We start from the raw sequence: 25,138 nt of genomic DNA, 5'->3' as shown, positions 1-25,138 counted from the left end.
ACAACATGGGGGGAGACGGTTGGCCTCAATTTGGTCAAAGCTAGAACCTCTTAACTGTAGACTGTGTGTGTCATGGTGTCTAATCTAAACACCTGTTCATTATAATAGGTAGGGAGGCCTACTATATGCAGTAGTAGAGCCTATGGATGGTAATCTACTAATCAGATGCATTTACATTAGCTAGACAGCAGGGGAAAGTAGTGTTTCATCAACATTATCATTATATATCATATATTAATAGTAATGCTCAATTGTTGAGGTAATGTGTTAAAAGGTCTGTTTGTTAAACATGAATATTGGTAAATCCCCATTGAATTACAAGTCTTAATCTCTAAAAGCATATATGTTTTATTTGCCACATTAACCAGATAGGTGCAGTCAGTGGCGAACCGTCATTCAGGTCAGGTGGGGCAGAGCCACCTGTTTTGAGCCCCACCTGTTTAGCTAAAAAAAATCTAAACAGGTGGGGCTCAATATATAAATATATACAGTACCAGTAAAAAGTCTGGACACACCAACTCATTCAAGGGTTTTTCTTTATATGTACTAATTACTAGATTGTAGAATAATAGTGAAGACATGAAAACTATGAAATAACAGATATGGAATCATGTTGTAAGCAAAAAAGTGTTAAACAAATCAAAAAATATATTTTATATTTGAGATTCTTCAGTAGTAGCCACCCTTTGCCTTGATGACAGCTTTGCACACTATTTGGCATTCTCACAACCAGCTTCATGAGTGCTTTTCTAACAGTCTTGAAGGAGTTCCCATATATGTTTAGCCCTTGTTGGCTGCTTTTCCTTCACTCTGTGGTCCAACTCATCCCAATTGGGTTGTGATCAGGTGATTGTGGAGGCCAGGTCATCTGATGCAGCACTCTATCGCTCTCCTTCTTGGTCAAATAGTCCTTACAACCTGGAGGTGTGTTGGGTCATTGTCCTGTTGAAAAACAAATGATAGTCCCACTAAGCGCAAACCAGACGGGATGGCGTATCACTGTGACTTGAATTCTAAATAAATGCCTGAGTGTCACCAGCAAAGCACCATCACAATGGCAACACAATTTGTTTACTGCAGCCTCGGTTCAAAATATATCCCATCTTTATCCTAGACTGCAGCATTCATAGTTCAGCGCAAATAGGCCTACGTCAAATTTGCCTATTTATTTTAGTCAAATATGCCGCGGACAACAAAAAACCCAATGATATTCAAGACAAATATTCCTCCACGGACTGGGTTGTGTCTGGCTGCACTAGGCTACCTGCCACCTTATTATACATTAATAAGTCATAGTAATGCTCAATAGTATGTTAAACATTAATAGTGTCAGGAAGACAAGGTTCTGATTCACCACCTGATAACCTTTATTCAGGGTAAAACATTTCTCCACATTACCAGGAAGGAAGTCATTCAGAGATACACCTAAAAACAGTGCTCAACACGTGGGCTAAATACCAGTCGAAACAGTTAAACACAAATAATGTCCATTTGAATTTCACATTAAATTTTTATTAACAATAAATTACTTCTTGCATAATGAAATGACACAATTATTGAGTAATTATTTCATCACATATTGAACATTCAAGGCTTACAATATATACACATACTGTACTCATACACACACGTGTTGTCACTCGCATGCCATTGCAGTTCTGTCAGTGTGCTGGCACATTCTGTGCAGATGCTTCAGGACCACGTGTCTGGAGGGTTTTTGGTGTTGGACAGGTTGTGCTGGATTTCCCCCAAGTGTTTTTGTGTGTGCGCGTGCGTGATGTGTAAGTGGCATATCAGTATTGGCGAGGGAACTGACCCCCAGAACACGTCCACTGTGTAAGCAAGGCCTGTGATTCTGTAGTGCTAGTCTTCGCCTCCAGCCCAATACTGAGCGCCCAGTCATGTGATTGTTCTATTTACTATACAGAATCATTCATGGATAATTTACATTCAATGCTGCTCGCCTGTTTTTAAAACTTGCTTCTTGAATGGTTTCAATAGAGGAGTTGCTCTTTACAAAAGGGTGGATCGCCAAGCCATTGTTCTGGGGGATTTAACTCTCAAGCAAAGGTGCTTCAAAAAAAAAAATGAAAGAACAAAATCACACCCATGCAGCTGAGGCAAGGTTACGATACATTCACATCCCCTTGAGAACTGTTTCTGTGGTTATCTTCTCCCATCAGATGCATAGCTCCTGTTCCACCGGAGCCTTGTTTCAGTTAGACTGTTAGTACTGAATCGTTCCACTGGAAGTAGTGGAAGACACACAGTGTTTGAGTTATGGAAGAAGTGCTCTGATCATGGGAGCCTGGAACCCTAAAACCTGCAGCCTGGGACCCTAAACCCTGGCACAGTAAAACCACCGGAGAAGGGGAAACAGTTAACAGGAAATAATGTCATTGCATCACTTTCCTCCAATGCAATCCCATGCTGAAATCACATGATCTCTTTCATTTGATCCATGTGGCCCAGTAAAGATTACTGCCAGGGGGTTCCAACCAATCACTTTCAGAGTGGAATATTATGTGCTTCCCTGCTCCTCCTCTGACTGGTCAGTCCAGGTACCGAAGAAGTTGGAGACTTTGGGTGTTTTGGGGGTGCGTCTGGCCCCCCTGGAGCCCAGTCTGGCCCCTGAGGAAGCACCCCCTCCATGGGCCAGGTGGATCCTCTGGCACTCCCTGAGGTTCTGGGCCCGCACTTCCTGGTTCTGGATCTCTTCTACCACCCGACAGGGGAACCAGCCCCTCTCTCCATCATGGAGCCTCTCACCCATCATCCAGCCTGAGGGGGTGATAGAGGAAAAAGAGAGAGGAGAGAGAGAGATATTAAATAACAGGCAGCCTGGTGAATCTACAGTAGAGGTCCTAGTAATAACATCTCCCAGGAGATATGTTGTCTGGTCTCACCATCGTCTGTCCTCTCCAGGATGTTCAGCAAGTCAGCCATCTCAATGGACAGCTCATCTGGCTCCTGAGAAGAGTACGACTGAATACACTGGACCTGGGGAGAAGCTGACCGCACACACACACACACACACACACACACAGGCACATTAATAGCATACACTATATACACAAAAGTATGTGGACACCGCTTCAATTAGTGTATTTGGCTTTTTCAACCACATCAGTTGCTGACAGGTTTATAAAATAGAGGACACATCCATGCAATCTCCATAGACAAACATTGGCAGTAGAATGGTCTTACTGAAGAGCTCAGTGACTTTCAACATGGCACCGTCATAGGATGCCATCTTTCCAACAAGTCAGTTCGTCAAATTTCTTCCCTGCTAGGGCTTCCCCGGTCAACTACGCTGTTATTGTGAAGTGGAAACGTTTAGGAGCAACAACGGCTCAGCCGCGAAGTGGTAGGCCACACAAGCCCACAGAACGGGACTGCCGAGTGCATAGTCTGTCCTCAGTTGCAACACTCACTATCGGGTTTCAAACTGCCTCTGGAAGCAACATCAGCACAAGAACTGTTCGTCGGGAGGAAATAGGTTTCCATGGCCGAGCACAAGCCTAAGATCACCATGCGCAATACCAAGCATCAGCTGGAGTGGTGTAAAGCTCACCTCCATTGGAATCTGGAGCAGTGGAAACACATTCTCTGGAGTGATGAATCACGCTTCACCATCTGGCCGTCCGACAGACAAATCTGGGTTTGGCAGATGCTACGACAACGCTACCTGCCCCAATGCATAGTGCCAACTGTAAAGTTTGATGGATGAGGAATAATGGTCTGGGGCGGTTTCACGGTTCGGGCTAGGCCCCTTAGTTCCAGTGAAGAGAAATCTAAACTCAACAGCATACAATGACATTCTAGATGAATCTGTGCTTCCAACTTTGTGGCAACAGTTTGGAGAAGGCCCTTTCCTGTTTCAGCATGACAACGTCCCTGTGCACAAAGCGAGGTCCATACAGAAATGGTTTGTTGAGCTTGGTGTGGAAGAACTTGATTGGCCTGCACAGAGCCCTGACCTCAACCCCATCAAACACCTTTGAGATGAATTGGAACGCTGACTGCGAGCCCGGCCTAATCATCCAATATCAATAATAATATTGTGGCTGAATGGAAGCAATTCCCCGCAGCAATGTTCCAACATCTAGTGGAAATCCTTCCCAGAAGAGTAGAGGCTGTTATAGCAGCAGAGGCGGGACCAACTCCATATTAATGCCCATGATTTTGGAATGAGATGTTCGACGAGCAGGTGTCCACATACTTTTGGTCATGTAGTGCATGTACCACCTGGTATTTGGTACCTAAGAGTTCAGCTGTGAGTAGTGGATGTCATCTCTGAGTTGGTGTGTGTCATCTTTGTGTACTTCTCACCTGGTTGATGGGCACTGGTGGACATGAATCGTGTGCGGCGATTTGGCGTGAGAGCACATATCCACCGCAGCTTATCACTCCTGGCAGAAGCACACAGGAACACATGGGAGATTGATCCGTTATAAACAATGACAGAGAAATACTGTACAGAGTACAACACTAGGTACCGAGGGGTCTTAAGACACACATATATATAAAATACTGTTAGCTGTAGTCACTCACATGCTGGAGGTCTTGAGCATGTAGTTGACAGGCCTCTCCTCCTGGTTCTCCAGGAGTTTCAGGTTGAACACATTGGCCAGCATCTGACCCTGGTCTTCCAGGTCCTCAGTTCTCAGCATGGCCCGCGTGCTCGAGTCCAGCACCTGGTACTTCTCACCACTGACACACACATATACATATCCATATATATATGTAAATAAACAAAGCCTGCTGAGAGCACAGGGCAGTTTGGCAGGTAGTATACTTCGAAACTGCCTGTATACAAAATAATGTGCCGTGGGTCTGACCTGGAGTTGCGCTTGGTGATGAGCAGCAGGTTGTTGAAGAGGAACAGGTAGACAGGGTGGTGGAGCTTCTTGCTCCGCATGGTCCTAGTGCTCTTGGGCCCAGCCATCTGCTGCACCTCACCCTTCTTCAGCAGCCAGCGGGAGTGAGAGATCACCGGCACTGACTGGAGGGAAAGGGTCACAGTTCACAAGGTCAGAGTTCAACTCAGGGTTATTATAAATCATGGAGAACTTTTTTTTTTTTTTTACAATAGTTTTTATATTTGAAATGCAAAACATTTTTGGTCCATCAACCTCCTTATAGGATTCGAACAGACAATGAACCTAACTGCGATAGATAACCTTTGACTAAGTCTGTTTGTGCCAGTCTGGCAGTGTAACTGCAGGTACCTTAGACTTGAACTCCAGTGTTTTCTCAATGCTGATGAGTTCCTCTGTACGACTCATCTTCCTCACACCCTCGTTGCACTCCTTCACAATCTGACATGCACACAAACAAACCATTATAAGGAACACATCCCAAGGCTCCCTTGGAATTGAATATTGTCAGTTAAAGACATGCTCCGGAACTTTGGCGACTAAACATTTTTTAAACCTCCCGCTTTGGGCTGGATGTGTCAATGTGTAGTTTATGTAAGGGATAATCAATGAGGGGCTATGTGTTCTATGGAAAATAATGAATGACATGGAAGGTTTTCCAAGACTCGCTAACGGAGTGGAACCCCGAGTTGATTATCCCTTTAATACCATGGCTATAATTGAACACATTTGCCACTAGAAATATGTTAATTTGCCAGTATAAATCTGTTCAACACCCACTGAAGTATCTAGCAAGTTTATTAGATAGCTACAGTAGTTGCCGTGGTAACCAAATAGACTTGCTAGTTTCGCTAACCAAATCATCAGTCCTAGCATGCTATTATGAAAATCGAATTCAACAGCAGCTCAAACAAACATGTAAAAATGAAATATAACCATTGAATTCTGACGTGCAACTATACCATGCGTTATAGGGACATAATGGGTACTCTAGAATGCCCCTCAAGCCAATCAGAAAGGAGTATTCAACAATGCCATTGTACAAACATGCATAATCTATAAACAGATTTACTGTCTTACCTCAATTAGCCACAAATTCCCTAGTTTGAAAGCGACTGTTTACCGGAAGCTAAGCGGCGCCATGTCTGCACATACGTGACGTAGTACTACATTTTCGGGCACCACTTCTGGCTCGTGGGTGCTACTTTCAGAACTACTGGCAAAAATGTCTACAAAAGTACCAGAGAATCTTTTTAACAGAACATTACTGGGAAGCAAATAATGTATGCAAAACGTGAGTCCAAAGGAATGGGTGCTGAACCTGTTTCAGAGCCCAAACCCTATGTAGAGGCTATGCTCCAATTAAAACCACATTCCTTTGTTTGTGACGACGACAATTAACCTCATGACAGTCATCATTCCATACAAAGCATAGAGTGGCGTGACAAGACTAAGTCTTCTCAAAATGATGAACGGCGATGATTGTTTTCTGATGTAACACTCAACACCATGACATCACCACCAGCACTACTTCCTCCAACACGTTTAGGCCAGTACTGAACCCAATCCAGCACGCTTTCATCTCTCCCAGACTGGTTTGGTACTGTAAAATGGTCTGGTACTGTTACTGTACCTGCGTCAGTACTGGACCCAAGCAAAGTCAGCACTCCTCCCTACTGTACCTGCTCCAGCTGCTGGTGAGCCTTGATAGCATTAGCCTCAATCTCTGAATTCTCCTCTGCCTTCTTCAGAATGTTCTGCAAGCAAACACAGCATCAGAAGTTCAAAGCAATACCTACATCCTGAATACTGCAATATGTTAGCACACTGTAAAGCATTATCACAACTATTATTAACTTTTAAAGAACCGCCATGTTTACCTGGACCAGCATTTTGAGTCGTGTGATCCTCTGGAAGGGGAGGATGAGGAAGGATGTGAAGGACAGGCCTCGGACACACGGATGGTTCTCCAGCTGAGCCATGGCCTCGCGGAATAACTGATTTCCCTGTCTGGACAAAACACAGGCATGTTCAAACCACCACAAAGACAGCCAACACAAAACACAGGCAGAAGAATCTCAAATATGTTTTGATTTGTTTAACGCTTTTTTTTGGTTACTACATGATCCCATATGGTGTTATTTCATAGTTTTGATGTCTTCACTATTGTTCTACAATGTAGAAAATAGTAAAAATAAAGAAAAGCCCTTGAATGAGTAGGTGTCTCCAAACTTTTGACAGGTGAACAAAATGTTATTCAATGTGGAGGTGTTCTGTTGTTATCATAGCCACAGCTCAAGGTTTCTTAAGGATTTGTTCTGTTCAGTCACTACGATGGACAGCCACTTACCACTGTGCTGAAAGTCATGTGTTATTCTGTCATACAACTCACAGACCTTCATTTTATTCAGTCAGTACACATACAGTACATAGGTCTACTGCGCATAAATCACGTAGATAGTCTTACTCCACTGTCAATTCTAAATTGAAAATAATGATCTGTGGTCAACAGTTTGGCACAGCTGCCATACCAACCACAACTCCATCTATTGTACTACTGCACAGAGAGGTTATACAACATATGGTACTACTGTAGACATTAGTTGGAGGGGTACCCACAGAATGCGTCGGTAGTTCTTCTCCTGATACACCTGGTTGATGACGTAGGTGATAAAGACGTGGAAGTGCTTGACGGCGTGGTGATGGACGATGTCACACACCTCTGAGATCTGGAGGGACTGTTCGATGCGGTTCTCCAGGTCCATCAGGAACCTAGGGAAGGATGTATAGTATGACATCATCAACAGTGGACAGTTGAATAAATGTCACTGTACTATTACAGTATGATATGGAATGAAAGATGATTAAGGACTTGTTTGCTTTTTACTTTCAGAAAGCTTAATGGAGTCAGTAATCAAATATTGCAGAGGATGGGGGGGTTGATTAGTCACACACAAACACTCCTCTTACCTCTCACTGGCCTTCATCACCTCCTCAATGTTGGAGAACAGGAAGTGCATGTCTGATTGGCTGAGTGTGTTGACCAGCACAGGGTTCTTCAGGAAGTGGGTCTCCAGCACCTCCAGACTCTTGTAGTAGGACGCCTCTGAGGTTACCAGCTCAAACATGGCCTAGAGAAGAGAGAGAGGACACAGGTCAAGAAGGCATTCACTTACCGTTCACGTAAGACCTCTCTGAACTTTTACCCTACAGTATAACCTTTCACCTCTCTCTCTGCTGTACAGCCCTTCCCTGTATGACCTTTGACCTCACACCTCTTGTATGATGATCTCTCTCTGCAGTAGCTGCGTGAGTAGGCCGCTCTGCTGCACAACCTCCAGGTTCTGCCACAGACTCAGAGAGCGGGAGTTGTTCCTCAACTGCAGCTGCAGGGCTGGTGGGGACGTCACCCCTAACCCCGCGCTGACCCCATAGGTCAACCCTTCCTGCTGCCGTCGCTGCTCGATCTCCTGCTGCTTGGATGTGTCCCGGTACTCCTGGTACAGGAAGGCTGGAGGGAAAAAAGGGACAAAATAGAAAGAAAAAAGACAGAAGGAAGACAACATGAGTCTGAGCACATGGTCATGTTTGTTTGATAACAATATTATATTATTAGGGTTATTTAGCAGACACTTTAGTCTGAAGCCACATCACAGCATATGTGGCCCATGGGGGAATAAAACTTATAACTCACAACTACACTTTGGTGTCTTTACATTGACACCTGTGACCTAGAACTAAAATGTTCCCTTTATATTTATGTGTATAGTCAATTTGGAAGGAATGGATCTCATCTCCTTTGAAAGAATGGATCTCATCTCCTTTGAAGGAATGGATCTCATCTCCTTTGAAAGAATGGATCTCATCTCCTTTGAAAGAATGGATCTCATCTCCTTTGAAAGAATGGATCTCATCTCCTTTGAAAGAATGGATCTCATCTCCTTTGAAGGAATGGATCTCATCTCCTTTGAAGGAATGGATCTCATCTCCTTTGAAGGAATGGATCTCATCTCCTTTGAAGGAATGGATCTCATCTCCTTTGAAGGAATGGATCTCATCTCCTTTGAAAGAATGGATCTCATCTCCTTTGAAGGAATGGATCTCATCTCCTTTGAAAGAATGGATCTCATCTCCTTTGAAAGAATGGATCTCATCTCCTTTGAAAGAATGGATCTCATCTCCTTTGCATATTGGCAGGCCACCAGTGGCTGACTGACTTCACATTTCTCTATCAGTCTTCTACCTTTCCCTCAGCCAGTTTCAGGTGAAAGAGGGCTGGATATTTGCACATTGATAAGCAGGGTGGTTAGTTGCGGAGGAGAACATTGGCACTGTGTGTGTGCGCGCACACACACATGCATGTGTGAGTGTGTTCTGTCCTCTCACCCTACAGAGGTTAAGGTGATGTTGAAAAGCAGGAAACAGTTGGATACGCCCCCTTAGTCAGATTCAAATGCTAACCTATTGTAGGTGGGCGTCTGGAATTGACACTTATATAAGAGAGGGAGAGAAAAGAGGGCTATAAAGACAGTCAGAGTGAGAGATTGAGAGAGAGGGTAAGATTGAGGAGAAAGAGACACTTAAACCAACATGTTGACAATAAGCACTTTCGCCTGAGTTCTTCTATTAATGCATCCTTTCAAAGGACATCCTTTTATTTACACATACAGAACAGGTGCAGCACCTGACCTTTAACCTTGCTCTGAACTCATCTATACCTATTACTGTAAGTACAGAGAACAGAGCCCCACCACACACTACACTTAATCTTCAACCTTGACAGATGCACATTGAAGTTTTAAGTGATAGATGGATGCAACTTCAGGGAAATCTTGTTATTTTTAAGGAAATGTCATAGGATAGATATGTTGTTAACAGCAGTATGTGTGTGTGCTCTATACCTGCATTCATGTGTGTACCTGAATGTGCTTGTGTGTATTACCATCTGCGCATGTGTGTGTGGTGGAACAGAGAATATCATTATGTCGGTGCAGCAGCAGCTCTGGAGGTTGAAGTGCTGTGGGTGGAATACATATGTTGCCTCCAGCTTGCATGTAATTGACAGTTCTACTGGCTACATTTTTCTCACCAATGTTCTTGACAATGTTGAGACTGTAGCAGATGGATTCTATTTTCAATGGTGTTGAGCCCTTTCTTTCCCCATTGCTCACCAACCCGAGTAGAGAAAGAGAGAAAAATAAAGATGAGATGAGCAAGGAGATGCTTTGACGTCAAACGGCAAAGCACTGTTCATCCTATAATTTACAACAATTCGAGGACAATCATTGGAGCATCTGGAGGTCTATGAGAGTCAGATTGAGAGCACTTCATTTCACATTGTCCAAAAACCATCTGTTCATTATGCATGGTCTCCTGACACTGCATGAGAAATGTTAGATATTCATATCTCAACAGGCTACCAATAGATCCTTGTTCCCACAGACATTCCTTCTATGTGAGATTCCTTCCTCAAAATCAATAATATGCATTTTAAAAAGAAGATTCACATAAAATGAGGCATATATACATGCCCCAAGATTTAAACCAGAGCCCAGGGACTTCTTTTTGCTACCAATATGAATTTGATAGAAGGTACAGAAATGCTGCAACTCCCACTTCCTCTCATTCTACAGTCACACAAAAAAAAAAGACTACAAGTTTATCTCCACACTGCATACTGTTTTAGTACTTCACTGAGCACCTCTTCATATTATTATTACACAGAAATAAACCTGCAACATACTGCACTTTCACTAATCAATTACCACGTAAGTACCACTTGCAGAACCCAACAGTTCTTCTCCCCATCTTTTTACCTGAGTTTGACTCCCTCTACGTCGACCCCCTCTTCCGCTGGTTGCGGTGACTGTGTCCCCCCTCCGGGCTCCCGTACAGAGCAGGCGGCGGTGCGTTCTGAGAGGCTCTCCATGTCTTCAGTGTGTGCGTGCATGCCATGTGTCCGATACAACAGAGCGCTAGAAACAGAGGAGAAGGAAGTGGAACCCCCTCCACACTGACCGCTAGCTGGAGAAGCATCTGCGCTCTTCCTCCCTCCTTCTCCGCTCCTCATCCAAAGAGGGGAAGAAGCCCCGCTAGAAAGTATGTGTGGGCTCCTGGGCTCCCCGTTGCTTGGCAACACAGTTCCAGAATGGAGTGGACGAGGAGATGTTGGCATACTACATACAACAGGCACACAGTAATAAGCAGCTGCAATAACAATAAGTAAAAGAGATCTCTACTTGAAGATGAGGCAAATATAACTAACTATTACAGTAACAAAAAAGTATGAAAATGTATGTACTCACTACTTTAAGTTGCTCTAAATAAGAGCATCTGCTAAATGACTCAAATGTGAATTTAACTGTAACACTCAGAAAACAGATTTTCCTTGACACAATATATGGGATAAAGAGCAGTGCAGCTTGCGCTAGGCTCATATCTCACTCAATGGAAAGGCAGCTCATAAAATACAATGATAAATTGGTTGCTTCTCAGTTTGAGTGTGTCTGCGTGTGAGTGTCTGGGTTTGAATCAGTCTGGCCTGGCTTATGGCGAGGCTCACCGTCGTGCCCGGGGAGATAGGGGAGGTTTCTGGAGATCAGGGACACTGAGGGTGCTGCTGCCTGACCTGCTGGCTGGGCTGGGCTCTGGGCCAGGCCTCAGAGAGACTGCAGGGCCTGAAAGAGGAAGAGAGAAGATAATCCTTAATTAAGGGAAAGGGGTGTGAGCAAAGAGGAAACAGTGAGTGGAAGACAAGGAAAATAGAGGAGCTCTACCTCTATATTAAAACACACACACACAGTGAGTACAGGGCTGATTGGCAGGTGGTCATGACTTTGAAACCTCCTTTAGATGGAATAATGTGTTGCTAGGAGAGCCTCCTGAGTTGGATTGAGAGAGAGTGTTTTCAGCGGATTACTGTACACTGGGACACGTGAATAACTGGGTTTTCCTCTCAGTGCTGAACTAGTCTACTTAGTGATTGAAAAACAATGGCACTGTTTGCCTAGCAGCTCCATTCTGGTTCTATAAAATCTGCTGCACCACTGACTAACACCGTTCAGACCTGATTTTCCTCTGGCAAACTGACACCAAGTGGGTGTGTTAAGTGAGTGTGTTAAGTGAGTGATTATCTCATGAGAACACTCATACAGTGAAATTTGATTTAGTCAGCTATAAGCTCTTGATAAACAGCTGTGTGAATCCAATTTAACAAAAGAGACATTGAGATGTCAACTATTGTCTATACAACTAAAACAAAGGACAATATATTTTGAATGTGGTACATGAGGTCAAACACATTGGACTTTGGGGGTGGCAGCATTTTTGGTCAGAAAACTCATCCTTAGCTAGCTGAATCCTCTACTTCCTGGTTGCTGACTCAGACAGACCATAATAATAACCAAGAACTCCTCAGAAGAGTATATGCTTGGCAGACTATCAATGTCAACACTTAAAGGATTAAGGGAATCAGGTAAATCGAGTAGGGAGATGGGATAGCGTTGTAAGATTCTGGCCAATGGGCATACAGTTTGAACTTTCTCAACACTCCAGTGGCCAAGGTACCTCCTGTTCTTTGATCCATCTAACCTTCACTGACATGAAAGAGCTTGATAGGTCAGTGTTATCCAGGATCCTTGGGATGTCCCTACCCTAAACCCTTCCTTTAACCATTTAAAAATGTACATTTTAATGAGAAAGTGACTATCCAAGGACCTCAGATTGCATGGACCAATCTGGATAGCTCGTCTTCAAATTCCCCTTTTCTGACATTACCTCCTGCTTATTTGGGGTCAATTGCTTCCATATGTTCCAGGTTATTGTTGTAACAGAAGTTCTATGCACCCACCGATTAAGTCATGAATGATATGCATCAGTTAAGTGCCACCTCTTTCTGCTGATCTAAGACCAGAGGGCAAAGGCACATGTTGTTCTAGCTAAGTGAATATGCCCGAGAAGCCGGTGTTTGGAGGATATATTGGCACGGGTTCGCCTTGGACCGGTAACCAAACCAATATATAACTTTTATACAACGGGTTACCAACATGTTCAAATAATGATTGACATATTTTCATTTAAATCTGTATGAACTTATTCATACTTACATGAGATATAGTCCAGACACAAATCAATGATTGGTACACAAGCCAGCTTGTCATTCGTTCTATCGGTTGCCAGAGGCAACTCAGTCATTACGTTTTTTTGTTCTAAATCTATGGACGCGACCCAGTCGTTCATTCTAAAATGTTCCGTTGCCATGATGGTTGGTAACGTTCTTATCCCTTGCTTGCTAGCCAGCCAACTTTGGCTAACACAGTCACGCCTAACAGTGTAGAGAGAATAACAGAATAATAAACACAAATAGATGTGTTTGGGTTTGTTTAATCTATGGTCTAGTGATATTGGGGCCCTTAACAATGAGTTAATGAGCAGCTGGAGATCGAATTTCAATATTGAAACAAAGTTGCAAATATCAGAGACAGCCAGCAAGGTAATTACAAATCTCCAATGTTGAAAACCAAATGCTTGTCTAAATTTTTTTTTTTAAACCGAGGTAATGTCTAGACACTTTAGTGTAGATCTAGTATATAAATTGCCTGGCTGGGCTGATGAGACAGTGGATTGCGCAGTCAGATGGAACAGAGTAAATAGGCATTTCAACATCATAGATTTACCTGGCAGTAACTTCACCTCAGTAGCTATGAAACAGCCAGTCCAGTCCCACACACACACACACCTCAGTAGCTATGAAACAGCCAGTCCTGTCACACACACACACACCTCAGTAGCTAGGAAACAGCCAGTCCAGTCCCACACACAGTAACGGTTTTGACTTGAGGTTATTATTTGTAGGGGTGCCAGGTAGGTTGTGCCTACCAGAGAAAACATTGGTTTCTCCTTTTGGTTTGGGAGGGAATGAGTCCCATCTGGTCCGTCAAGTCTACACCAATACAAAAGACTTACGTAAAAGTCAAGATGGAAATAAACTTTTCATAAACCATTAAAACATTGGAAGAACTTCAAAAACAACTATATTCTTTTGCGTGGGTTGTATTAGCAACATCAATGATTACACACACAATAATAATATCACAATGAGTTCTGGTTCCTCCAGAAATGTTCTGTACCTCCGGCCTAAAGAGTCCAGCCCGGTAAAGGAGTTCAGGGAACGCAAGTGACCTTTGTCACGCAATGTTTGTCCGTTCATTCAAGTGTAGCGTAAACCCAGTATTAATCATACAATCAATATAACAATTATTTTACCACAGAACTTTAAAGCGTATCAACTCTTACTAAGTCCTCAACTACAACTAACTACATAATCATCACCGTATACATCACATCAAAACAAATGAAATACCGTATACAAAAAGGTTGTAGTCAGTCAGTCAGACAATCCAATCGGCCAACAGATCTCCAGCGGAGAAAGGCCACGAAGAAGTGTAGTCCACGGAAAGAGTGGGTCCGATCCTGGGTAAACTCTATTGGGCTACAAAACACACGTATAACTGCAACAAAACAAACGGAATAGAGACTTTCGGGACTGAGCGCTGAACACATCCTCATTCACGTCTCCATCACAACCCCCTTTTTGAGCAGCTGATGCTGGCTATTTAATTGGGAATTAAAGGGAAAGCGCCCTATTGGAAGGAGAAGCACTATTTAATTGGGAATTGAAGGGGAAGCGCCCTATTGGAAGGAGAAGCACTGAGACGTTCAGAAAAATTCAGGGCCGTCACAACACACACACCTCAGTAGCTAGGAAACAGCCGCCCAGTCCCACACACACCTCAGTAGCTAGGAAACAGCCAGTCCAGTCACACACAGACGTCAGTAACTAGGAAACAGCCAGTCTAGTCCCACACACACCTCAGTAACTAGGAAACAGCCAGTCCAGTCACACACACACACACACAGACCTCAGTAGCTAGGAAACAGCCAGTCTAGTTCCCCCCACACACACACAGACCTCAGTAGCTAGGAAACAGCCAGTCTAGTTCCCCACACACACAGACCTCGGTAGCTAGGAAACAGCCAGTCTAGTTCCCCCCACACACACAGACCTCGGTAGCTAGGAAACAGCCAGTCTAGTTCCCCCACACACACAGACCTCAGTAGCTAGGAAACAGCCAGTCTAGTTCCCCCCACACACACAGACCTCAGTAGCTAGGAAACAGCCAGTCTAGTTCCCCCACACACACAGACCTCAGTAGCTAGGAAACAGCCAGTCCAGTCACACACACACAGTAACAGTTTTGACTTGAGGTTATTATTTATAGGGGTGCCAGGTAGGTTGTGCCTACCAGAGAAAACATTGGTTTCTCCTTTTGGTTTGGGAGGGAATGAGTCCCATCTGGTCCGTCAAGTCTACACCAATACAAAAGACTTACGTAAAAGTCAAGATGGAAATAAACTTTTCATAAACCCTTAAAACATTGGAAAGAACTTCAAAAACAACTATATAATTTTTGCGTAGGTTGTATTAGCAACATCAATGATTACACACACATATAATAATAATAATAATATCACAATGAGTTCTGGTTCCTCCAGAAATGTTCTGTACCTCCGGCCTAAAGAGTCCAGCCCGGTAAAGGAGTTCAGGGAACGCAAGTGACCTTTGTCACGCAATGTTTGTCCGTTCATTCAAGTGTAGCGTAAACCCAGTATTAATCATACAATCAATATAACAATTATTTTACCACAGAACTTTAAAGCATATCAACTCTTACTAAGTCCTCAACTACAACTAACTACATAATCATCACCGTATACATCACATCAAAACAAATGACATACCGTATACAAAAAGGTTGTAGTCAGTCAGTCAGACAATCCAATCGGCCAACAGATCTCCAGCGGAGAAAGGCCACAAGAAGTGTAGTCCACGGAAAGAGTGGGTCCGATCCTGGAGTTTGCAACAAAACAAACGGAATAGCTAGGAAAACAGCCAGTCTAGTTCCCCCACACACACACACCTCAGTAACTAGGAAACAGCCAGTCCAGTCCCACACACACATTAGTAGCTAGGAATCAGCCAGTCCAGTCCCACACACACACACACACACACACACACACCTCAGTAGCTATGAAACAGCCAGTCCAGTCCCACACACACACACAGACCTCAGTAGCTAGGAAACAGCCAGTCCAGTTCCCCACACACACACAGACCTCAGTAGCTAGGAAACAGCCAGTCCAGTCCTCCACACACCTCAGTAGCTATGAAACAGCCAGTCCAGTCCCACACACACCTCAGTAGCTATGAAACAGCCAGTCCAGTCCCACACACACACACACACACACACACACACACACACACACACACACACACACACACACACACCTCAGTAGCTAGGAAACAGCCAGTCCAGTCCCCCACACACACAGACCTCAGTAGCTAGGAAACTGCCAGTCCAGTCCCCCACACACCTAAATAGCTAGGAAACAGCCAGTCTAGTCCCCCACACACCTCAGTAGCTAGGAAAACAGCCAGTCTAGTCCCCCACACACACACAGACCTCAGTAGCTAGGAAAACAGCCAGTCCAGTCCCCCCACACACACACAGACCTCAGTAGCTAGGAAACTGCCAGTCCAGTCCCCACACACCTAAATAGCTAGGAAACAGCCAGTCTAGTCCCCACACACCTCAGTAGCTAGGAAACAGCCAGTCTAGTCCCCCACACACCTCAGTAACTAGGAAAACAGCCAGTCAGTTCCCCCCACACACACACCTCAGTAACTAGGAAACAGCCAGTCCAGTCCCACACACACATTAGTAGCTAGGAATCAGCCAGTCCAGTCCCACACACACACACACACACACACACACCTCAGTAGCTATGAAACAGCCAGTCCAGTCCCACACACACACACAGACCTCAGTAGCTAGGAAACAGCCAGTCCAGTTCCCCACACACACACAGACCTCAGTAGCTAGGAAACAGCCAGTCCAGTCCTCCACACACCTCAGTAGCTATGAAACAGCCAGTCCAGTCCCACACACACCTCAGTAGCTATGAAACAGCCAGTCCAGTCCCCCACACACACACACACACACACACACACACACACACACACACACACACACACACACACACACCTCAGTAGCTAGGAAACAGCCAGTCCAGTCCCCCACACACACACAGACCTCAGTAGCTAGGAAACTGCCAGTCCAGTCCCCCACACACCTAAATAGCTAGGAAACAGCCAGTCTAGTCCCCCACACACCTCAGTAGCTAGGAAACAGCCAGTCTAGTCCCCACACACCTCAGTAGCTAGGAAACAGCCAGTCTAGTCCCCCACACACCTCAGTAGCTAGGAAACAGCCAGTCTAGTCCCCCACACACACACAGACCTCAGTAGCTAGGAAACAGACAGTCTAGTCCCCCACACACAGACTTCAGTAGCTACTGTTGGGTTCTGAGAATATGAAATATACTTATTCATGTCACTGAAGGAGAGGGGGTAATGTGTAACATTTACATTATGTCAGGATATGTTGTTATTAGCCATCAGGGATCCAATTGGAGGGATCATCTGGGAGGAGAAGAGACACTGGTACCAGTCACCATGACAGCCATGAGTTGGGGAGGAGTGAGCACTTTGGGGCAGAGGTCAGGTCAGATGAAGTGAGGAAGAACAGATATCACTAAGGTTCTGTCTAGCAACAGAGATGCATTGGCTGTTCAGATGTGTAGGAGGAGACTCAGCAGAGGAGAAAAGGTTAAATATCAGTGCTTGTGTGAATATGACGTTTTCTGTCCAGCTGTTCGATCCTTTGGGAAGAATAAACTTGGTTTGAGCGTTCATCGTGTCCATTGAGTTCTTACTCTGATAATTAGAACCTAACACCACAAAACAGCCAGTCCAGTCCCACACACACCTCAGTAGCCATGGAACAGCCAGTCCAGTCCCATAAAAGGGCACCCACAGCACTTGTTCATAGCAACATACAGAAAAAAACACATCCACAATCCGGCACTAAAAGTGCAGCTGTCCCAGTACTGTAAGATCATCCACAACAAGCTCCTTACTAACCAACATGTAGGTCGCTTACACAAACATCAACCTAGCTTTCTAAACTCATCCAGCCATTACTGTACATCATTCCTGTAGATTCAAGACTGTTTTGATAGCGTATTGGGAATGAAAAAGTTCAACAACAATTGTTATACAACTCCCATAATAAGAGCACTTGGACAGAGATAAGATTATCCCCAAAGTGAAAATCGTAACCAGCTTTGACTAGAGGTTGAATAATGGTTTGACTTCATCTCAAAGGACTCAAATCCTCCAAGAATTAAATATCAACGGTTACAGTTTTTGATGCTTACGTCATCTAAGAGTAGCACCTCTTCTCATCCTATTTTAGAATGGTCCCATATGTTTTACAACGTACTCTTGTTTAACTAGGGCACCTGACTCTCCTGACCTAACTGGTCATAAATAAAGCAATTTCCCTCACACCCTAAAAGCCTATCCCACAGGCTGGGCAAAGTCTACCAGGGACCAGGAAAGAGTCCTACAGAAATTAGCGGTCTGTGTCTATTCCTGGAAACCTGCACCATGTACAGGTGTCACCTTTATTTGGGGTAATAAACAAAAATAGGGGGATGGTTGAAATAAAAACAGCATACAATACTGCCATAAAATGCCCTAGTGTAGTCACACAGTTCATACAATACTGCCACAGAATGCACTAGTGTAGTCACACAGTTCATACAATACTGCCACAGAATGCACTAGTGTAGTCACACAGTTCATACAATACTGCCACAGAATGCACTAGTGTAGTCACACAGTTCATACAATACTGCCATAGAATGCACTAGTGTAGTCACACAGTTCATACAATACTGCCATAGAATGCACTAGTGTAGTCACACAGTTCATACAATACTGCCACAGAATGTACTAGTGTAGTCACACAGTTCATACAATACTGCCATAGAATGCCCTAGTGTAGTCACACAGTTCATACAATACTGCCATAGAATGCCCTAGTGTAGTCACACAGTTCATTGTCCATTGGCCTACACATTAGGTATCTGAATACTTTGTTGTCAATAGCAATATATTATGGTATGTACTAAATGTTGAGTTGTCAACTAATGTGAATTTAACTTGAATTCAACGTGAAATCAACAAAAAAGGTCACCCTGTTATTGAATTTAAGTTAATAGAAAAGGAAATTCCCTTGTTGATGACTTTTTGCAAATACAATCAGTTTTCCAACGGGGCGGCAGGGTAGCCTAGTGGTTAGAGCGTTGGACTAGTAACCGAAAGGTTGCAAGTTCGAAACCCCGAGCTGACAAGGTACAAATCTGTCGTTCTGCCCCTGAACAGGCAGTTAACCCACTGTTCCTAGGCCGTCATTGAAAATAAGAATTTGTTCTTAACTGACTTGCCTAGTAAAATTAAATTAAAATTCCAAGTTGATTCAATGTCATCACATTGTAATTACGTGAAAACATTGATTTAACCATTTTTTGCCCAGTGGGAAAGGTGTATTTCAGTGGTGGTAGCTCTCCTCCCCAGCCTCAGGCTATATGAAGCTTGCAGGCTGGAGGTTAAAGGTGGGTGGCTAGAAGAACAGGCATCACACATATTTTAAAACATTGGAACCGGTTCCTCTGGTTTCATTAGCGCTCAGGACCGGCCTACCATCAAGCCTGTGTTCTCTGTAGAACAATACAACCGCTCCTGTTCTGTGGTCTATGGAACACCAAAGAATAACAACTATGTCTATTTTTGACAACTTTAACTTTAACCACATTCCTAAAGAAAATAAAGTACTTTTTACTCCATACATTTTCCCTGACACGCAAAAGTACTCCTTACATTCCGATTGCTTAGCAGGATAGGAATATTTTCCAATTCACACAGTTATCAAGAGAACATCTCTGGTCATCCTTACTGCCTCTGATCTGGCGGACTCATTAAACACAAATGCTTAGTTTGTAAATTATGTCTATTAAATTATGTGTGTTTGCGCCCCTCGTTATCTGTAAATTTTAAAAATCATGCCATCTGGTTTGCTTAAAGTGATACTTCAGGATTTTGGAAATTAAGCCCTTTATCTACTTCCCCAGAGTCAGATGAATTTGTGGATACAATTTTTGTATCTGTGTGCAGTTTGAGGGAAGTTGCTAACAAACGTCCCTTTTTCAGGACCCTGTCTTTCAAAGATAATTCATAAAAATCCAAATAACTTCACAGATCTTCATTGTAAATGGTTTAAACACTGTTTCCCATGCTTGTCCAATGAACCATGAACAATTAATGAACATGCACCTGTGGAACAGTCATTAAGACACTAACAGCTTACAGACGGTAGGCAATTAAGGTCACAGTTATGAAAACTTAGGACACTAAAGAGGCCTTTGTACAGACTCTGAAAAACACCTAAATAAATATGCCCAGGGTCCCTGCTCATCTGCGTGTACATGCCTTAGGCAAGCTGCAAGGAGGCATGAGGACTGCAGATGTAGCCAGGGCAATACATTGCAATTGCAACATCTAAGACAGCACTAGAGGGAGACAGGACAGACAGCTGATTGTCCTCACAGTGGTAGACCACATGTAACATCTCCTGCACAGGATTGGTACATCCGAACATCACACCTGCGGGACAGGTAAAGGTTGGCAACAACAACTGCCCTAGTTATACCAGGAACGCACAATCCCTCCATCAGTGCTCAGACTGTCTGCAATAAGCTGAGAGAGGCTGGACTGAGGGCTTGTAGGCCTGTTGTAAGGCAGGTGTGACACCAGACATCACCGGCAACAATGTTGCCTATGGGCACAAACCCATCGTCGCTGGACCAGACAGGACTGGCAAAAAGTGCTCTTCACTGACGAGTCGCGGTTTTGTCTCACCATGGGTGATGGTTGGATTCGCGTTTACACCGAGACCTGTACTCTGGAGTGGGATCGATTTGGAGGTGGAGGGTCCGTCATGGTCTGGGGGCGGTGTGTCACAGCATCATCAGACTGAGCTTGTTGTCATTGCAGGTAATCTCAACACTGTGTAATACAGGAAAGACATCCTCCTCCCTCATGTAGTACCCTTCCTGCAGGCTCATCCTGACATGACCCTCCAGCATGACAATGCCACCAGCCATACTGCTTGTTTTGTGTGTGATTTCCTGCAGGATAGGATTGCCAGTGTTCTTCCATTGCCAGTGAAGAGCCCGGATCTCAATCCCATTGACCTGTTGGATCAGAGGGTGATGACTTGCAAATGTCCGGGAACTTGCAGGTGCCTTGGTGGAAGAGTGGGGTAACATCTGACAGCAAGAACTGGCAAATCTGGTGCAGTCCATGAGAAGGAGATGCCCTGCAGTACTTAATGCAGCTGGTGGCCACACCAGATACTGACTGTTACCTTTGATTTTGACCAACCCCTTTGTTCAGGGACACATTATTCCATTTCTGTTAGTCACATGTCTGTGGAACTTGTTCACTATTATGTCTCAGTTGTTGAATCTTGTTAGGTTCTTACAAATATTTACACGTGTTAAGTTTGCTGAAAATAAACACAGTTGACAGTGAGACAACGTTCCTTTTTTTGCTGAGTTTAGCATTAGCACATTGACTGGAAGTCTATGGTATCTATATATCGCAATGACTGGAAGTGTATGGTAACTGCTAGCATGCTACTGTAGAAAATATCATAGACTTCCAGTCATTGCCCTAACACCAGTTTGCATTGGCTCGCGAATACCTCTAACTCCCTTCATACTGGATGAAGAGACATAAAAATGGTATCCAGGAGTTCATTTGACTCTGGGGAAGTAGAAACTGGGTTTCATTGCCAGAATCTCTAAGTATTCCTTTAATATAAGGAATTTGAAATGATTGAACCTATTACTGTTGATGTTTCAGTATACACTACATATACACAAAAGTATGTGGATACCCCTTCAAATTAGTGTATTCGGCTATTTAAGCCACACCGTTGCTGACTGGTGTATAAAATCGAGCAAACAGCCATGCAATCTCCATGGACAAACATGTGCAGTTGAATGGCCTTACTGAAGAGCTCAGTGACTTTCAACGTGGCACCGTCATATGATGCCACCTTTCCAACAAGTCAGTTCACCAAATTTATGCCCTGCTAGAGCTGCCCCAGTCCTGTTATTGTGAAGTGGAAACGTGTAGGAGCAACAACGGCTCTCCCGCGTGGTAGGCCACACAAGCTCACAGAATGGTACTGCCGAGTGCTGAACCGCATAGTGCATAAAAATCATCTGTCCCCGGTTGCAACACTCACTACTGTTCCAAACTGACTCTGGAAGCAACGTAAGCACAATAACTGTTCGTCGGGAGCTTCATGAAGTGGGTTTCCATAGCCGAGCAGCTGCACCCAAGCCTAAGATCACCATGCGCAATGCCAATCGGTGTTGAGGAACTTGAGGCACAGAGCCCTGACCTCAACCCCATCAAACACCTTTGTGATGAATTGGAATGCAGACTAAGAGTCAGGCCCAATCGCTCAACATCAGTTGTGGCTGAATGGAGGCAAGTCCCCACAGAAATGTTTCAACATCTAGGGGAACGCCTTCACAGGTGAGTGGAGGCTGTTATTGCAGCAAAGGAGGGACCAACTCCATATTAATGCCCATGATTTTGGAATGAGATGTTCCATGAGCAGGTGTCCACATATTTTTGGTCATGTAGTGTATTTTAGCAATTCATTTCATTTTTGATACTTAAGTATATTTAAAACCAAACACTTTCAGACTTTCACTCAAGTAGTATTTTACTGGGTGGCTTTCACTTTATTTGAGTCAGATTCCATTAAGGCATCTTTCCTCAATGTATGAAAATTGGATAATTTTTCCACCACTGCTAAAGAGATCCAGTTAACCAACCAGCTCAGCTTTAAACTCTAGAATTAGGGCCTTACATGAAATTAGATGGAGACAAACTTCAGAACTTTCCTAAAACTGCTGTAGACAACGATTATCAGCATTCCATGCTACCTAAATCCCAGGTATTTTCAAACTGAATTAGTTCATGTATTCTCAAACACTGTAGTGTGACTCTCTTAATGTGACTCTCCACTGTAGCATACAAAAGATACAGACTCTTGGTGAAATTCTGAGCGGAAGGGAAGAGGGGTGTATTCTATTCTTACTTTCAGGTTGTTCTGACGCGGCCAGCCTCTTCTTCCTCATGGAACGGTAGAAACGGGAGTTCCTGCGGATGGGGGCGATGACCCTGTCATCCTCCTCATCCTCCTCGTGATTTCTGGAGTGCACCGGCGCTGCGGGCCGCTTCTCAGGGGGCTCCTGTGACTTTTGACCCCATTTGCCCCTGAACAGGGCCGTCATTGCCATGACAATGGGCTCCAAGCTCCGTTTGGGGTGTGTGTCCCACTACTGTTCTCAGATCCGGGACTGTGGGGTTGTTCCTGTAGGGTTTGGCTTCAGGGCAGAGGAGAGCGTAGAATCCATCAAACATTAGCCTGAATCAAGGAGCAAATCCATCCCTGTCAATCTCAAGTCCCGGTGAGGCAACACAACAACACAGCACACACTTCAGGGCTCATTCTCACATAGATTAGCGACTGCATGGCACACTGAGGCCCGTAGCTCTCTCTCTCTCTCTCTCTCTCTCTCCCCTTCCCCTGCCTTTGGGGCAGGAGTGTTAGTTACCCATGGAGCCAATCAGAGTCAGCCCCCTCTCTCCTTAAGCTGAAATGATTCTGTGTATAACCCGCCCTCTCTTTCTTTCTCCCACTATCTACTATTCTCGCCCAGAAGTATTCAAAGTTTTGCAACTCCATTTTATTTTCTCGCAATAATTTCTTATAACCCCACCCCAAATACAATGACAACTTTAAAATCAGTACATTTCGATTTTTAAATCAACAAATAACTTTCGATTCATTACATTTTCATCTCTTATCAAAATGAAAAGAAACCAATAAATACATTTATCTAAATCTCTTTCTCAAAAACGTTTTTATATTGTCCCATACAATGACCTGTACTCTTAATTTGTATTTTATTTTGGCAACACCTCTGCAGACCCCGACTTTGAATACCACTGCTGTACTGTGTTTATTTGGCCTGCTGAAAGACATTCCAGAGCCTAGCCTGGCCTCACCTGCATGTCTGACTGTCTGCCTGGCCTCACCTGCATGTCTGACTGTCTCTGCTCTGCTCTTCTGTGCTCTGGAGAACCAGAAAAGCCACTTACCTGTGCCAGGGAACACTGATCCCTCCTTTAGGACTTTTCTTTATATCCCTCCTCTCAAGATCTTCAATGTTTTCCCAAGTGGTGTATACCATGTATTCTCCTGTATAGGGGTTATTGTCGCACATCAGAGAACACACTAAAAGCCAGTACACCTGCCAGTTCTCCTGTCGGTCCTCCGGTGTGGTACAGAACTGTGTCTCCAGCTGACGTGTCGCGTGTTGTCCTGCTTGTCGTGTGGCGGCCTCTCTAAACCCGTTCCCCGCTACCTTCCTTATCTCCAGGCAGCTGACCAATAGAGTTCAAAGTTCGCTCTGTATTTCTCCACGCAGCAGCAGAAGATACTATTCCAGGGCTCCATTATGACATAATGCAGAGAAAGAGACTCAGCGAGGCCTCGTATGAGCAGAGTGCTCGCCTCGAACCATCAAACTCCCTCCCTCTAATCAGACCAGGCGGAAAGGGGCTGGGGGTCAAACACATTTACACAACATCCAAAAGATAGGGGAAGGAAGGCTGACAGAGAAACAACACAAGCTCTCTGAAGCTGCATGTCTTATACAGAACGCCACAGGAATAACTATCTGTTTCTGTCTTGATCCTCCAACCACAAAAGTTATTGTGTCACTGAGAAAGATTCTAATTTCTAATAATAGATTAGAGGCACAATAAGGCACAGAGATCTTCTTGACATCTCAATAATAACAGAAACAATCTCACGTCATATCAACAAAACAACAATGGGGATGGATTTAGGAAGGCACAGTCACCACAACTTTCCAGACTCACCCTACTGACTCCTCTCCTCAGACGGGTGTGTTTGTGTGAATCACACAGCTTTGTTGACTGGATCTACCCAACCAATCATATTGAGCTGTTCTGTGAGGTCAAAGGTTATTGTTGGGTTGGACAGGGTTCGGGGTGTTTGGAAGGGATTTGGGGTTGAGGGAGGATCTACTTGAAGGCTCTTATTTATTTTTCCAGAAGTACTGAGTTATGTAGTAGGATTTAGAAATGTGGAGCTAATGTTGTAAACCATGATTGACCA

General features: G+C 44.1%; 1 protein-coding gene across 3 annotated transcripts; it reads right to left on the bottom strand.

Moving 5' to 3' along the window:
• Window positions 1-1,343: 1,343 nt before the first annotated feature.
• ngef (neuronal guanine nucleotide exchange factor) lies at window positions 1,344-24,901 on the bottom strand. 3 transcript variants are annotated; one of them, XM_024443220.2, is made up of 17 exons: window positions 24,880-24,901; window positions 24,094-24,193; window positions 23,027-23,315; window positions 11,443-11,557; window positions 10,697-11,056; window positions 9,970-10,046; window positions 8,156-8,391; window positions 7,851-8,011; window positions 7,500-7,652; window positions 6,761-6,890; window positions 6,563-6,637; window positions 5,232-5,321; window positions 4,842-5,005; window positions 4,555-4,713; window positions 4,333-4,412; window positions 2,907-3,011; window positions 1,344-2,781 (listed from the first exon to the last, which is right to left on the bottom strand). In XM_024443220.2, the coding sequence occupies exons 3-17, from the start codon at window positions 23,226-23,228 to the stop codon at window positions 2,522-2,524; spliced, it is 2,367 nt and encodes a 788-aa protein (XP_024298988.1). In that variant the 5' UTR covers window positions 23,229-23,315; window positions 24,094-24,193; window positions 24,880-24,901; the 3' UTR covers window positions 1,344-2,521. The 3 variants fall into 3 exon arrangements, with proteins under 3 accessions (XP_024298988.1, XP_024298987.1, XP_024298990.1); XM_024443219.2 differs by lacking the exon at window positions 24,880-24,901 and having other exon boundaries at window positions 23,027-23,356; window positions 24,094-24,855; XM_024443222.2 differs by lacking the exons at window positions 23,027-23,315; window positions 24,094-24,193; window positions 24,880-24,901 and adding an exon at window positions 15,681-15,749.
• Between the last annotated feature and the right edge of the window lie 237 nt (window positions 24,902-25,138).

This window comes from Oncorhynchus tshawytscha, linkage group LG13 (genome assembly GCF_018296145.1).
Source record: "Oncorhynchus tshawytscha isolate Ot180627B linkage group LG13, Otsh_v2.0, whole genome shotgun sequence".
In the NCBI taxonomy this organism is placed as follows: Eukaryota; Metazoa; Chordata; class Actinopteri; order Salmoniformes; family Salmonidae; genus Oncorhynchus; species Oncorhynchus tshawytscha.
The sequence above is the reverse complement of the archived record's forward strand: the minus strand, read 5'-3'. Positions and strand labels throughout refer to the sequence as shown.